The sequence below is a fragment of the Aedes aegypti genome, chromosome 2 (genome assembly GCF_002204515.2).
Source record: "Aedes aegypti strain LVP_AGWG chromosome 2, AaegL5.0 Primary Assembly, whole genome shotgun sequence".
Taxonomy (NCBI): domain Eukaryota; kingdom Metazoa; phylum Arthropoda; class Insecta; order Diptera; family Culicidae; genus Aedes; species Aedes aegypti.
The window spans coordinates 461013772-461031121 of NC_035108.1; the positions used below are offsets into that span (position 1 = coordinate 461013772).

At 35.0% G+C, this 17350-nt stretch overlaps 2 protein-coding genes across 6 annotated transcripts in view; one reads left to right on the top strand and one right to left on the bottom strand.

Moving 5' to 3' along the window:
• LOC5569713 (protein pelota) overlaps nucleotides 1–17350 on the bottom strand; it is a 101514-nt gene that overhangs the window by 53182 nt on the left and 30982 nt on the right. The gene's annotated exons all lie outside the window — the stretch shown is intronic.
• Nucleotides 1–17350, top strand: part of LOC5569714 — a 53498-nt gene that overhangs the window by 18546 nt on the left and 17602 nt on the right. For 3 of the 5 annotated variants that reach the window (XM_021848180.1, XM_021848181.1, XM_021848184.1), the window contains exon 3: nucleotides 5–690. In XM_021848180.1, coding sequence (XP_021703872.1) covers nucleotides 62–690 — 629 coding nt within the window. In that variant the 5' untranslated portion in view covers nucleotides 5–61. The remainder of the gene's footprint in view (nucleotides 1–4; nucleotides 691–17350) is intronic. The other 2 variants (XM_021848182.1, XM_021848183.1) reach the window with 1 other exon arrangement.

Consider the following 17350-nt stretch of genomic DNA (forward strand, 5'->3'; position numbering starts at 1 on the left):
GTAGATAGCAGCTCAGCGCGAATTTCGCAGATTGGCTCAGAGGGCTTCTCCCAAAAAAGGAATGACAAACGCTGAGAGCAGCAGCAGACAACCGGACTACTACATTGGCCCGAGTGGAATTCCGCGGATCGTGGGAGGTTCGTGGCGATCGGGTACTGACGTTGACCACCAGCGAAGACAGCGGAAGATCATGAATCAGTGCGGTAGTGCTTTGGTCGGAACTGACCCAGTGAAACTGAACAAATGTTTGTACAATCTAACGGTGCGCAATCGTAACGGAAGCAGCAAAACCGAAAGTGATATGGCGATACGGAGCCACCCATGTAGTCATAAATCAAAATCGTCCGCCAGTGGCAGTGATAGTGATAATAATACTAATAATAGCAATTCGAGAGGGGCGTCGTCGTGGTCCTCCTCAACGGTGATAACAACGGGATTGAGCAATAATCGGCGGAATCCCGTTACGTCATCGACCTCCCGCGCGGGTTCGTCGTCTATTCCTAGGAGCACCACCACCCAGTGGACTCATCATCATCATCATCTTGGTAGAAGTGCCAATCAATCGGGTGCTGTTGTTGGGAGGTCACTGCTCAGCGATAGACAACGCAGGAATGCGGTGACCGGTGTGAGCGATTCCAATCGACTCGAACGCGGAGAATGCGGGAGCAGCCTGATGGTGAGACAGTGCAGGTGAGTGTGAATGATTGATGAAGAATGATCTTCTGACTGAGTGACGTTATTTGCCGAGTTGGTGGGGAATTTTTAATAGGATCAAGTGTCGTCATACAGCAGTGAGTCAATCCATCATTGACACTTTTGATTAGTGGAATGATAAGTCACCATGACGCTTTGAATAGCCATCAAGACTCAATTAACATTATTATGAATATCATGAATTGCATCACCAATTATAGGTGACTCCCAGATCCTTACCTTATCCCACTAACCCAATACTTTTTCAATGACAACTGTGAAGATGAAAAAGATTCTTCGGGCTTGTTACAATAGATAAATAAATTAAGGACAATTATACAAGTTCACACATAACAGAACAAATCATAACATTTGTAGCGTTCGTTCTCCTTCTTATGTGGAAAACGTTACTCCTCGAGCCCTACGGGATGACGAGGTTTCGTTTAAAATATTTGAGAACTCGAGTGATTCCTGCAAATACTTGTGTTTTATTATGCTAATTGCTTTTGATTGACAGTGGCACAATTTCTGTCTTCATAGCTTGATTTGATCTTTTTTTTAATTTCTTTATTAGTATCATTCCAAACATTACATTCATTTCTTATATCTAGGTATTCTGTGTTATTAGACAACACTATCATCCTAATTTGGTAAAACAAATTTAAGATTTTATTAACATTTTGTTAACAACATATTACATTTCATTTGCCGTAGCAGTTCAGATTTTTTACAGGTGAGTTGATTTCACCTGCTTATAAGAGAAAAAAACGTTTTCAATTTACTTAACCTAAACATATAACGCATTAATCGTGGCAATAGAAGATTGTAACGATTTTTGCCTGAAATTATTAATGATTTTTTTTTGACATTTGTTCCAATGTTTCAACATTGGATATTCTATGTAACTCATTGGTACTAGTGATCCTTTATAAGAGAGATACGCGGAAGCTGACATTTCTGTCAAAGTGTGAGCCAATCGAGTAGCGAGAGCTGTCAAAGCGTGAGCCAAACGGACATGCACTATGTTTGTTTTGAACTTTTCTTGAGGAGTAATGTAATCCGCTTGAAATTATATCGGTGAAAGTTGTTTTGCATAGAGCAAAAAATAAGAAATATTTACCTTTTTTGAATGTTTGTCAATGCTATATTTAGTTAGTGATTTTTTTCTGCTGTTTATTAGTTTGTAAATGTAGCTCAAATCTATAACTATAATCTATAAAAATCTATAACGAAACAAAATACACTTTTTAGCAATGAGAAAGTCATGTGCGAGTTATAATATTATTCTCGACGCCAAGCAAACTCAGCACTGCTGTTCTGTTGTCAAATCATTCCATTTTACTTCCGCTAATCTCTCATATAAAGGATCACTAATTGGTACTATACCAGGGAGGAAGCTTCAGAATCCTTTTCAAAATTTTATTTTGAATTCTTTGCAGAGCTTTCTTCCTGGTATTACAACAGCTAGTCCATATTGGTACAGCATACAACATGGCTGGCCTGAAAATTTGTTTGAATATCAAAAGCTTGTTCTTAAGACAAAGTTTTGATTTTCTATTAATAAGGGGATAGATACATTTTACATATTTATTACATTTGGCTTGAATGCCCTCAATGTGATTTTTGAAAGTTAAATTCTTATCTAGCATGAGCCTTAGATACTTAACTTCATCTGACCAATTTATTGGAACCCCTCTCATCGTGACAACATGTCTACTTGAAGGTTTCAAATAAAGAGCTTTTGGTTTATGTGGGAATATTATTAGTTGAGTTTTGGAAGCATTAGGAGAAATCTTCCATTTTTGCAAGTATGAGTATGCAAACTTTTTTGCAATCGACTACAGATGACACGCAGGCTTCGTCCTTTGGCGGAGAGGCCTGTGTCATTCGCAAAAAAAGATTTTTGACATCCCTGAGGTAACTCAGATAAGTCAGATGTGAAAATATGGTATAATATTGGTCCCAAAATGCTGCCTCGAGGAACACCAGCTCTTACAGGAAGTCTTTCAGATCTGGAGTTCTGATAATTAACCTGAAGTGTACGATTTGACAGATAACTTTGAATTATTCTAACAATGTATGTTGGAAAATTAAAGTTTTTTAATTTTACGATCAAATCTTCATGCCAAACACTGTCGAATGCTTTTTCTATGTCTAGATGAGCAAGACCAGTCTGGTATGATACCATAAAGGACTTATCGGAATTAGTCAACTTGACTCTATGGTTGTTGATTATGTTCTGTCTTTTATTTTGAAGTCAATCTTACAGCTAACCTCGAGCTTAATCTAGTACTCCACTATATTACGAGAAGGCTGAAACAACCAATATCAATTAACCAATCATAGAATACAAATTTAAAAGAAGGCGTTTACCAAACGGATGGGTAAACGTTTACATGTGTGTTCGCTGGGCCGTTGCACTGTCGGGTCAAATCAGTGCAAAGGCAAAAGTAGAAATTGTCTTTATGGGAATTGAAATATGAAGCTTCTCAGCATGAATGCGCTTCGTCATGAGAACAAAATAAGTTGCTCAAGTTGTGTGGTATGTGGATAATCGATGGGTTGTGAAAAATGAAACCTAGTCGATTAGTTGAAAAATGACATGTACCAAATGCTTTGAAGATGCAAGTACAGCTAACTTGCGTGTGGGAATGTTTTCCTAGAAGTTGAGCAATGTAAGCTGTCATGATCCTTAAATTATGATCTTTTTGAAATGCGTTAAAATAAACATGCTACACCATCCCCCTTTGGGTGAATGACGTAACGTAGTGAAGACATTCAATTCTTGTCAACATATGTGATATAAATGAAAAAAAAAATGTTGTTTCAATCTCCTTTACAATGTTAGATTATATTATTTTGATAGAATATTGGTAAATGTATTCAAAAACAAGAAGAAAAAATGCTTAATTAAATATCCGAATTTCTCACTTCTCAGCTTGCGCTAAGAATTTTGACCTATCTCATTTTTTTACTGTTTTTTGATTTTCATTATTTTTTTATGAGATTAGGCTCGGTTTTAAAACTAACACTTCCTAGGATTTAATTAACCTATTTTTATGAACTAAAGATAATTGATTTGTTTGTAAATTGATGATCTCACAATTTGGTTCTGTTATTGATTTTACTTTATATGGACCTGAATAAAATGAATCTAATTTACGTCTGTTTTCTTTTTGCAAATAAACTATATCTCCTATCTTGATTTGTAATGGGTTTATCGAACGATCATTTATTTCCTTTCGTATTTGTTTTTGTTCAAGTAATTTTTGTTTAACTATTTCATGTGACTTTTGAAGTTTGTATCTTAATTCTTTACTATAGAGATCAAAATTATAAACAGGATCAATTCTATCTGTGTATGTTTCGTGTGGTACTCTTGCTTTAACTCCAAAAACCAATTCATATGGTGTTAAACCATGATCAGTGTGTGGGCTAGTATTATATGTAAATGCATAAAATTGTAACCAATCATCCCAATCTGACTGATGTTCGTTGACAAAATTTCGCAGGTATTCATTTAAACACCTGTGATTTCTTTCCAACGAACCAATCGTTTGAGGATGATAGGCTGTAGAAAAAGTTTGCTTAACCTGTAATAGTTTACAAACTTGATCAAGGACTTCATTTTTGTATTCAGTTCCTTGATCCGATTTTAACTCTAAGAATTTTCCATATATTAAAATAAAATTTTCAACTAAAGATTTAGCAATTACGTTTGCTTCTTTTGTTGGAATAGGGACTAAAACTACATATTTAGTTAATTCACACTGTATCGTTACAGCATATCTATTATTATTATTTGATTTGGGAAGTGGTCCTATAGTATCAATAGATACCACTTCAAACGGTTTAGACGGTGTATTTGTAATTGTTAATTTTTCCTTTGTATGTTTGGTAATCTTGTTCAGTTTACACAATTCACAGGCCTTTATAAATTGTGCTATTGAACTTTTCATATTTGTCCAATTATAAATTTCTCTCAACTTGAGGTATAGTCTGTGCTGACCTATATGTCCTCCAGTCGGTGTTTGATGGTAATTTTCAAGTATTCTTTTAATCTCATCAAGATCACTAATGAACTTGGGTGGATTATATATTATTATCTGCAAATTTTTTATAGATTTCAAAACTAGTTCTTTAAATGTTTCTTTGGGTACCCATTCAAAAATACAGTCATGACTCGATAGCGCGATTTTTGTAATTCTCTTCATTTGCATTTCTTTTTCTAACACTGAAAGTGCAAACACTAATGTTTGTCTTATACTTCGCAGTTGTGTTGTAATTCGTATTATTATTTTATTCTTTTGTGATGCTTCATGTAATGTAAAAATTAAATTCTCATTTTCCATTGCACTTCGAAGTTTTGGTAGTTTTCTAGTTTCAGTCGGATTCTCTGTCGTATAAATAACAAGTTGATCAGGCTTATTATTAACGGCATTGTTTTGACTTTTGTTTTCATCAGGTAGTTCCTGACTACGTTTAGACTCTTTCAGTTTTCTTTTTGTCATGGCTCGTGTATTAACAGTAAATATACTTTTAGATTTTAATTCATCTGACGTCGTTACTATACGTGATAACGCGTCGGCAGTAACATTTGTTTTACCTTGAATATATTCAATAGTAAAATCGAAATCTTCCAAATCTAATCTCATCCGGGTCAGTTTGGATGTTGGGTTTTTCATATTAAATAAAAATACCAATGGACGATGATCTGTACGAATTACAAATTTACGTCCATACAAATAAGCTTTGAAGTAATCGATAGCCCAATGTATTGCTGTCAATTCCTTCAAAATTACTGATTTATTCTTTTCTCCAGGCGTAAAACTTTTACTGGCAAACGCTATGGGTAAATCGTTGCCATCAATATTCTGTGATAATACCGCACCACATCCTACATCTGATGCGTCGGTAGTCAATATAAATGTTTGCTTAAAATCTGGATATTGTAATAGTTTTGGTGACATCAAAAATGATTTTAGAGCATTAAAAGGATCTTCACATTTTGATGACCATTCAAATTTTATGTTTTTTCTCAACAATTGATTCAACGGGTATGCAATTGTTGCAAAATTTGGGACGAATTTCCGGTAGTAGTTACAAAAAGCTACAAACCTTCTGACTTCGTCACTGTTCTTGGGAACTGGATAGTTCTTTACGGTATCATATTTACTACTGTCAGGCAAAATACCTCTATCGGTTATTCTGTGCCCTAAGTACGTTACTTCTGTATTAAAAAATTTGCATTTTGACAAATTTAATTTTAAATTATATTTTCGAATTCTTTCAAAAACAACTGATAAGTTGTGTAAATGGTGTTGCATTGAACAACCTACAACAATTATATCATCGATGTAAACAAATGCTAGTTCTGGCGTCAACCCAGACATTGCAATTGTCATCATCCTTTGAAAGCTGTTTGGGCTAATGTTTAGTCCAAACGGCAATCTTGTAAACTGGTAATGACCTGATTGGGTCGAAAAAGCTGTATATTTTTTTGAATTTTCATCCAATGGGATTTGGTGAAATCCCGACATTAAATCTAAAGTTGAAAAATACTTCGCTCTACCAAGCTGATCTAATATGGAATCAATTCTTGGTAAAGGAAATTTGTCACTTAAAATCTTTTTGTTGAGTTGTCTAAAATCTATGACAAGACGCCATTTTTTCTTATCATCTGTTGATTTCTTCGGAACCAAGAGTATTGGACTATTATATGAGGATACTGAGGGTTCAATAATATTATCCTTCAACATTTTATTAACTTGGGATTGTATTTCATTACTTTGAGAATGAATAGTTTTATAATTTGGTATATAAGTTGGAACTGGATCATTCAAATTAATGGTCTGTTCGTAAAAATTGTTTGTAGTTACTGGTTCATCGGGTAGTGAAAAAATATCTGTATATTTTGTAATTAATTGTTTTAAATCATTTTTTGCATAATCTGGAACATTTGTTAAGTCAACTTCCTTCAAAATTTCATTATTTCTTTTCTGTGTGTCATCGGGTTTATTAATTTTTCTAGTATTTAATATTTGATAACGGGTTAATGGTTCTAACATAAATTCTAGGTCAACATTTGAAACATTGATGGGTCGTGATGTAGTATTCATAAATTTTACATACTGACAGGTTGGTGAAATTATTGCATTACCACAGAAAAGACCAGGCTTAATTTCCTTAGAAAATAAAACCATGTCTTCCGTGATTTTTAAATCTTTGATCTTCCGAATCACTTCACATCTCTGCGGAATTATGTAATTCTCATTTACTGTATCTTGGATTGGAACAGATACAGCTATATTATCAATATTAAAATTCAAAAGCCAAGATTCGTAATCAATATTGCATCTAAAAAGAGACAAAAAATCTCTTCCTAAAATACCATCTGTTAAAATCGGAAAATTCGCATCAACTAAATGAAATGAATGATTAACTCTTATCCCATTTCCAAAATTCAACACTGTCTCTGTTATTGCCATTGTTTCAATTTCTCCTTCTGTAATGCCTGTAATTCTTGTTTTAACTTTGTAGTTTATATTGTGATTTGTTAAAATTTTGTCAGTTTTAAATATAGAAATGTCCGCACCAGAATCTACAAGTAAAGTACAAACTGAATTTGCCATTTCTACTCCAATCTCGATAAAATTAGAAGCAGAAAGGTTTATGGTTAACACTGACCTAAAAAATTTCTTTGACTTTGTTGTTGTTGTTGTTGTTGGGGAGCAGCTCTGTTTGGAGCATCGCGGTTCTGGTTTTGTGGTGGACCGTACGGTTGATCCACATTTGCCACATATACTCGATTAGGATTGTCATATCGTGGACGATTATCATTAAATCTTCCACGATTATTGTATCCGTTATGGTAACCACCACGTTGGTATCTTCCACGCGAAGAGTTATGATAATAATTGTTTTGGGGTCTTTGAGAAAAACCTCCTCTATAGCAATTTCCAAAATTTCGGTTTCTGTTGAAACCATTACCTCGGAAATTCATTTTCCTTTCATTTGGGTTAAATTGTTTATTCCGCAAATTGAAAACTTGCGATGATGTATTATCAGTAGCACTCTCTTGTGCTTTTTGCAAGGCTTCTCTAATCGAAGAGAAATTGCCAGCTTTTAGGATTAGTTTAGTTTCGCTAGCGTTAATGCCATTAATGAGAGCATTTACGCCTGCTTTTGTGGTCATTGCCTTTGCTACATTTTCCGGGACCTTTTGGGAAATGTAACTATTTTCGAGTTTGCTACAGAGATTTTCAATCTCTTCACAGAAATTTAATACTTGCCCTCTCTGTTTTGTTGCATTTAATTTTGCAACAATCAGATCTGGTGTTAAAGTATCTTGACACTTTATTTTAATGTGCTCAATTAATGCATCAATTGTTACTATCGTATCTGGAAAGCCACAGCGAGCTTTTCCTGTTAAACGTGTTTTAAGGAATTTTACGGCCATTGCCGTATGGTTAGGTTGAATCAATTCTTTTAAAAAATTTACAGAATCGATAAACGATTCCAAACCAGCCGCACTACCATCATAGGGCTGCACTAGCGCTGTTGCTTGTTTAACGTCAAACTGACGTTCCACTTCCGGTTGCACCATACTGATCGAAGTTTCGTCCAACTGGTTTTTGGTGTTTAAATTATCTAATTTGGCTTTTAAAACTTGGTTTATTTCTAAATACCACTTTTTTGCATTACTTATTAAAATTTCATCCACAGAGTTTTCACTAAAATAAATTTGCAAATTTTCATAAATTTCCTTACAAGAATCTGATTTCTCTCTCAGGGTGTTCTCTGTGAGAGGAGTGTTAATTGATTTTTTTATATAATTATATAAATGTTTTAATTTTTCATATTCACTCATTTGAAATTCAAGATTATTAAATCTTTGGAAATTATTAACTATAAATGAAATTACTAAAATAACAATAAATTTGTGATGCTTGCTATGTGTTACATAATAATTTTTCCTAAATCAGTATATGATGGTGATGTAATAGTGATGTAATTGCACGTAGAGAAATAGATACACTGACCTCATCTAGTCGACTGGTCCGCGACTACAAACCTCAGCGACGGTAAGCCGGAATCATCTTACGTACGAACTGGTCCGCATTCCGCAACTACGAATCTCCGCGGCAGCAAGCAGGCATCATCTTCTTATTAAGCTGCCTAGAATCACTGGACACTGGCACCATCCCTGTACGTTGAATTGTTGCACCACTGCTCCACCGCAAAAAATCTCAAATTTACACGACTCGCAATTTCACCTTGAACCATGTAAAGTCATTCTTTTCCACTTTTCTGAAATAACTTTTTCCGTGAACTCTCAAAATGCTCACATAATTGTGCACTGTACGGCGGTATTAGATTTTCATTTGCACACATACTGTACTGGAACCAAGAATGTTTTGTTCGTAATCACCTTTTAACCTTTTCAAACTGTGCGGAGGTTACTTAATTGTACTTCTCTCCTCGCTTCTTCTTTCACTTTTCCTTGCATGTACTTTGTGTACATCCTCATTATGACGAAAAGAATTAAAACTGCCACAATCACTACGAGTGTAGATGCAATTACTGTGTTCTCGGGCGTGGATGCATTGGCAACAATCTCGTCGTTACTGAAAAAGCCCATTATCACTTATAATATCACTGTTTTTCCACTAAAACTTTGTCTGATTTTCCACTAAGACTTTGTCAGTTTTTCCACTAAGACTTTGTTGACTGTGAATATTTCACAAAGTGTCTACCAGTCCGGTCGCCATCTGGTATGATACCATAAAGGACTTATCGGAATTAGTCAACTTGACTCTATGGTTGTTGATTATGTTCTGTCTTTTATTTTGAAGTCAATCTTACAGCTAACCTCGAGCTTAATCTAGTACTCCACTATATTACGAGAAGGCTGAAACAACCAATATCAATTAACCAATCATAGAATACAAATTTAAAAGAAGGCGTTTACCAAACGGATGGGTAAACGTTTACATGTGTGTTCGCTGGGCCGTTGCACTGTCGGGTCAAATCAGTGCAAAGGCAAAAGTAGAAATTGTCTTTATGGGAATTGAAATATGAAGCTTCTCAGCATGAATGCGCTTCGTCATGAGAACAAAATAAGTTGCTCAAGTTGTGTGGTATGTGGATAATCGATGGGTTGTGAAAAATGAAACCTAGTCGATTAGTTGAAAAATGACATGTACCAAATGCTTTGAAGATGCAAGTACAGCTAACTTGCGTGTGGGAATGTTTTCCTAGAAGTTGAGCAATGTAAGCTGTCATGATCCTTAAATTATGATCTTTTTGAAATGCGTTAAAATAAACATGCTACACCAGCCTTCAGATTTGTTGAAACGGATCAAATTTGTTACACGTAAAAGTTGATGTTGGTTGGTCGAATGTCCATGGCGGAATCCGAACTGTTCATTGGCAAAAATTGAATTTTCGTTGATGTGGGCCATCATTCTGTTCAAAATGACCTTTTCAAAAAGTTTACTGATGGAGGAAAGCAAACTGATTGGACGATAGCTATAAGCTTCTGCAGGATTTTTGTACTGTGATTTGATCTAGGATTCCGATTCCTATAGGGAACCTTATACTGTATCGACTCCTTTGAATCTAACAACTGGATGTCTGGGGTCGGAGAGCAATAAAATGCTCAAACATGTATTGGTACAAATTAATCAAGTCCTAAATTTGCTTTCTTTCAGACTATTTTAACACGTCACAAACTATATGCTTCTTCGGTGCATTCACCTTTCAAGGTGACAGTCAATTGGGTTAGGGACTTTTACATATTTTTAAGCCATTTAACGCAAATGTTGAAATGTTTGAAACAATTAACATTAATTGAAACGAAAAATAATTGTTACAGTCTCTAAGGCAGCATCCATTTATTACGTAACGCAAAATCCCCCCCCCCCCCGTCCGTAACGCTTTTTGTATGAAAAATTTCAAATTTTTGTATGAGAAGTAACGCTTGAGCCTACTCCCCCCCCCCCCTAGAGCGTTACGTAATTTGTGGACGCCCCCTAACAATGGTTGTCTAACTAACATTCCTTCCCTTCCCCCGTTGACCGTAAGGACGTGGCCGGAGCCGTTATTGCCTTTGAAATTTAGAGCTCTCGATTTGAGCACATTGAGAATGGTAGGCTAATGTCATGTCCCATTCATCAAATCTCTGTGCAACTTCGATTGTTCTGGTCAATCTCGGAGTAGCAACTTCGCATTGTATGGTCATCTATGCCTATGTCCATATACTCATCATGAAAAAAATAGAAAATTAGAAGTAAAAAATCCAACTGTTTCGTAAAGAAATCGTAGGTTTAGCTGGAGAATTCAGGATACGATCAAACACTACGTTGCAATTCTGAGTTTATAACAAAGTTCTCGTGTTTTTATGTAGGGTGATTTATTTCTGATATATACTGGGGAGTTATTGTGTGAATCCTGGAAGGATTCTAATAAGATACCTGAGAAAATTCTGACGAGAATCCTGAAAGGATTTTGATAAGACTACTAGAAGGCTTCTGATGAGCTCATGGAAGGATTTTGAATAGATCCCTGGAATGATTTTATAAGAACATTGAAGATATTCTAATGCGAATCCTGGAATTATTGTGATGGTTTCTGATAAGATTCCTGGAATGTTTTTGTTGAGAATCCAAGAAAGTTTGGATGCGAATCGTGGAATGTTTTGATGTAAATCTAGGAAGGGTTGTGATGAAAATCCAGGAAGGATTCTGATAATAATACATTAGGAATACTGAAAGGATTTTGTTGAGAAGCCTAGAAGAAATCTGATGAGAATATTGGAAGAATCCTGATACAATGATGGATGAATTTGTAGAGAATTCTGGAAGGATTATTTCAAGAATCCTAAAAAAACATGGATGGATTCGGATGAGAATCCTGGAGAGATTCTAATAAGACTCCTTGAACGATTCTGATGAGGATTCTAGGTTTTAAAGAAAGTCTTTAGAGGATTTAGAGTATTATGATGAGAGGAGGTATGCACTTGGGGAATTTTGAGGAGAATCCTGAGAAGATTCTAATGAAGGTTCTGAGAGAATTTTAATGAGAATCCTGAGATTCTATAGAGAATGTTGATGAGAATCCTGATAGGACTCTGATGAGGATCCTGATAGGTTTTTGAAGACAATCCTGATAGGATTCTGATGACATTTTTCAGAGGCTTCTGATGAAAATCTAGAGAAAATTCTGATAAGAATCAGATAGGTCCTGAAATCATTTAATATATTGAAAAGATTTTGATGAGAATCCAGAAGGATTCTGATAAGGATTATGATGAGAATCTTGAAAATTCTGAGGAGAATCTTAATAGCATTGTGATGAAATTTTGAAGAGAACTCTGATAAGAATCGTGAGATGATTCTGATGAGAATTCTGATAAGATTCTTTTGAAAATTTTCGGATTCTCGTACGTTTCCTCCTATGATGGAATCAAAAATTTGAAAATAAATCATTGATCTTTTGAAATCATTAAGTGGAACTTTGTTACTAATCCTGAGCTCAGGCATAAAGTGTAGGTACCTAGTGTGTGGTATTTCGATTTCGTTGCATGCTCCTGTGGGGTAAGCAAAGGAAACAAGGCCAATCGTGTTCGGTTCGCACATTGTTCGAGTGCGAAAAGATATTCGTGATCAGTCGAGGATGGATTGCCCACCTGGTGAGCTGGTTGTGCTACTTTTTTTTTTTAGTTCCCCGAATATCCCGTTTCCCCGAATAGCCCACTTCCCCGAAAAGATTTTGGAACTCATAATTGTCATATATTTATACATTTCAGGGTGGTGAACGTTTTGGTTATCTGATATGCACCCTTCTTTATTTGATTGGCGGTTCTTACGAGTTTTACCGTTCTCAGCATTTTTGGCAACATGTGTATAGCCGAGAATGACCAAATACCATCTTTTGATTGCTTATCGTTCATTCTATTCACCATCCTGCCACTGAAAACTATTTTTGCGTCTATTTGAACTGCTCCTTTTTTCGGGGAAACGGGTCATTTGGGGAACTGGAGTTCGGGGAAACGACATTCAGGGAAAAGTAGCACAATCGGTGAGCTCGTTCCATGCCTATGATAACACTTTTATCATCCTGGTAACGTTATGTTTATGTAATTTTCAAACAAACTATGAATGGTTCGTCACTTCAAGTGTCGACTTAACCCCTTATTCCTGTAGTTTGAATATACACATACCTTTCCTTTTTCTTCATTACTAAAAATAGCCTTCGAATTGTTCGACATCATGAATGTCGATGTACTTTTTTAATCTTACAACAATATCTACAATTTTCACAGCGAGATAAAAATTCAAAACTAGTTTTAAGTAAGAATCGTATTTTTCTTCCTTATCCATGGATCGCATCACCGACTAAAAGTCACCCAGATTTTTTTCCTCACTCACTAATCAACACCCTTCCCGTGGTGTTTTTGGAGTTGCAGAGGAATTCTCGGTCTCTAGAAGCAACAATCATTACATACTAACATACCTTCCCAATCCTTCCCAATGACTGTAAGGATTGACCGGCGCTGTTTTTGATAAAAAAAATATGAGGCTGCTAAAATGTGCACTCCGAGAATAAGCGGAGAGTCCCATCCCTTATATATTTGGATCGAAGCGTATGTCTAACCAGTTCCGATCAATCACGGAGTAGCAACTATTGACATGTTCAGTCAGTGCTATATTAATCCTGAACTCAGGCAGAATGCTTAACCGTACCTTAAATACTCAAATTAAGCTTCCTGTTGTTTTATCTTTAAGAAACATTTTGTGCATTTTTCATTTAAATACCGAACCCAAATACAGGAGTTACTAAACTAAATTTTCAATATCTCCTATGCGTACAGATAGAATGCCCCAAGCTATTGCCAAAGCTATTGGATTTTTCGTATTTTCTAATGTTACAAATTCGTGTTTTAGAACCAGAAACGGAGTTCTGAAACTGGACCTAAAATGGTTCCCTGTATTCAGAATGACCTGAATTGCTTTCGATGGTCACCTTTTGACGAGTAAACGTGATTTTGAATGTTACGGTATGGAAATCAACATTAGGTTTGAGCTGGCTCTCCGGGATCGCCTACTGTATTCCGGCGATTTTTACGCGTTCACAAAAATGCATTCGAAATAGGGAAAATGTACCAGTTATGGCCATAGTGGTTCCCTATTTGGCTATATGTGATATTTTGAAAACTTTCACATTTTTAGTTTTTTGAATGCTTTAACATCAAGATATATATAAAGTCTAACTACTAAAACACACAAAAATTTTCCAAATTTGAAGACATTAAAGTAAACACGTAGGGAACCACTATGTCCATAACTGGTACACTTACCCTATATTGAAATTTCACCATAAACCACTGGTTGAATAGGTGGTGTACGCTATATTTCGGATTGACCACCGGCAAGGATTGAATTCGGAGAAAATTGAGAGTATCTCCCACTTATCGCTCTCAGTGACAATCATGATCCGCAGCATATCACGAGAACCTGTTTATCGACTACTGCTACAGCTATGATTAAATTGAAGGGCTAACGCTGAATGACTCCAAACCTGGGGAACACTATTGTTACCAGATGTTTGAGAATTCTTTGTCATGCCAGTGAAATAAAACATTCAGGTAGATGAACGAGAGAATTGGGCTTTATCGTCGCTCTCTCTCTCTCTCTCTCTTTGGGGCTCTCGTTCGCAGCTGTTATTTATCAAGCTTGTTACAACTTGCGAAACATTGCCGATCATGGACCGATATAGATAGGATATGTTCCTTCGCTAGCTTTGATCGTGTTTCGAAATCAAATGAGAGCGAATTCTGCCATACCTGGCCACCGGTATTCAAATCTTTGTGGATTAATTTAGGGGTGTAACTAATTCCTTGCAAAAAAAAACGCTGAAATTTTTATAATTGATTCGTCCAAAGGCTTCGCAAATCCCATTAGTACTGCAAAAGAATAGATGTTTTCAATTCTATGTCAATACAAATAAAGCGAGCAACGACTCTGTCACAGTTCAAGAGACTTTGCATTTCACACGTAAAAGCTGAATTATGAACAGTCAAATGTTTTTTTTTTAATTTTAAATAATTGATTAATTTTGTATCTTAACAATGTGTGTATGAACAGATTATTTGAGTGCATGATTTCGTTATTGTTTTTACTTTGTTTTGATCAGGATGATGGATTTTTTTTATGTTGTTGACGTAAAGCTATCTACGTGACTTTTTTTTTTGTATTTCAATATTTTTTTATATTTTTTTTAACAAGTATTGGCATCCATTTTGTGTTTTGTTTTCTAAAAGTTTCAGTGTCTCCAGTGTACTTCAGTGTCAGTTACTCGTATCCACTAAGTTAAGAACTATGGAACTCTTATCAACAAAATGAGAATCAGGCTCTGCTCCAGTTGGGACGTAACACCAGAAAGAAGAAGAATTCAATCAAATATAATTTCGTAAGAAACTGTTCTAGGTAATCATACGCGTTGATCGTTGGCTTTCAAAAGACAATCTTATGGAGGGCTATTTTCGTACCAATGTCATACACTGAGCCAAAATTACATACAAATTTCATGAGAGAACCCTTAAGATGAGATTTTTATGAAGCACAAAGTCCGATATTTACATGTAATTCTTGTCGTTATCATTAGAGATCTTGTAAAAATCTCTCTTTTCATAAATTCAAAGACCGATTCTTTAACTACATAATGGTTTCCAGAGGATTCCACATTTGATTCTGATTGATTCTTCATAGGAGTAGATTATGATATCATACTCATTCATATGATGAACGCAACTTATGTTGTTATTCCACAAAAAAATCATTCGTTCCATTTCCTCATTGTTCGAAATAATAATGAATTGCAAGGTTAGATTATATTTACATAACATTTTCGAAAGAGATTCATAAGCGTCGTACCAAAGACGAAATAAAGACCATCATGTCTCTTGCAGTTGTCCAAAATTGTATGGCTCATAAGGTAATAGAGCAAAATCTAAAATGCCGTGAAAACTGTACAGCGATCTGTCAAACTTGGGTATTGGGTACCTTTTGCAGTAGCAAGGCACCAAATGCAGTACTAGAAGTACCCAATCTGAACCCGAGTGGGACGTACCTGATCGTACGATGATGATTAGTAGCACTTGTAAAAATTGAGTCGCATTGCTTTCAAAAACACGTGTGAATTACAAATGGAATAAAGACATAATAAATAGCTGATGAGACTCATAAGAAAACTTATGGTGTTCCATTGATCATTGTGTTCGGAATATAGCTAAACATAGTTTCATAAGATATTCATTCCTATGAAGAATCATAGGTATCAATTATTGAGCTCTTTAGGACCATTATGAATTCAGAGGATCATTCTTTTAATTTGTCAAAAGCTAGATATTCATAAGATCTGTAATGATTACGACTAGGGCTTTCTGTTTCATTAGAATCTTATGAAAGAGAGAAAAACATTCAAGAAATCAAGTCACAACTCTTCTCTTAATAAATCCGTACATAATTTTTAGCTCAATGTATGAAAGGCTGAAAATATAAAAATGAACGATCAAAAGGCTGGTTTATGAGATCAGAATATAAACTTTTTTGCTGACGCATTTAGGCCTCTAAAATGTTCTACAATGTTTTAGAACAACCGATTTGAAGCAACTTTGCCGAAGAACCCAAATTTCTATCTCTTATGGTTCGCGAGTTATGATTTTTTTGAACAAATAATTTAGGGTGGTGCTGAAAAAACGAAGAAACTACTGTTCTATCTCGTATGGTTACAGAGTCATCAGAGATTTTCATCGAAAAAAATATTGTTTCCAAATGCCGATATCTCTGAAAAGCGCAAACAGATTCTCAATCTTTTGCCGCTATTAGAAAGATTATATTTTTTTCTGTTCATTGGGAAAAAACTGTAAGGATGGTTTTTGTTTGAAAAGATTAACAAAATTTTGGTTATAATATGTTTACGAAAATCGTCCATAATTTGAAAAATAATCGAGATAGTTCTTTGGTGCATTCAGCAAAAATGTGCTAAATTGAAAGTTCTGAAAGTGTTTCATGTAAAGTAATCATAAAAAACCAACGCTTCAAGATATATTCATCATAAACCGAAATGTATAGGGTAGGAAAAGCGAAAAAAGGAATATTTGCCGGAACAACCGAAATAACTGTATGTATAGTCATTTAAAATTGAATATACATGTACTGATATAAGATCGCACACAGTAAGTGGAACGGAAAAACGGCTTTACTGTAAATTTGATACCACCAAGTTTTTTTTTGCTTTTCGTATTGCACATTAAATGACACTGAGACATTTTTTTATTATAAAAAAATTCAACCTTTAAACATTTTTCAAAAATTAAAAAAAAAAACAGAAATTTCCAAAGGGTATTCTGTTTAAAGGCGGAGTTGGATGACCATAACAACTAGATTAAATTTTAATAAAAAAACACTAGACATAACCTTTAAAGGATATTGAGAAACAAGGTTAGTTAAAATTTATTACGAAATTAAGCAATATAAGATATATAACTACAAGATTCCGATAGAAGTTTTGTAGAACTCTCATTGCTTAGTAAACAACTAATTGCAAGCGCTTCGATATCCTCTAAACTAAAAAAGAGCGTTATTTGTTAATG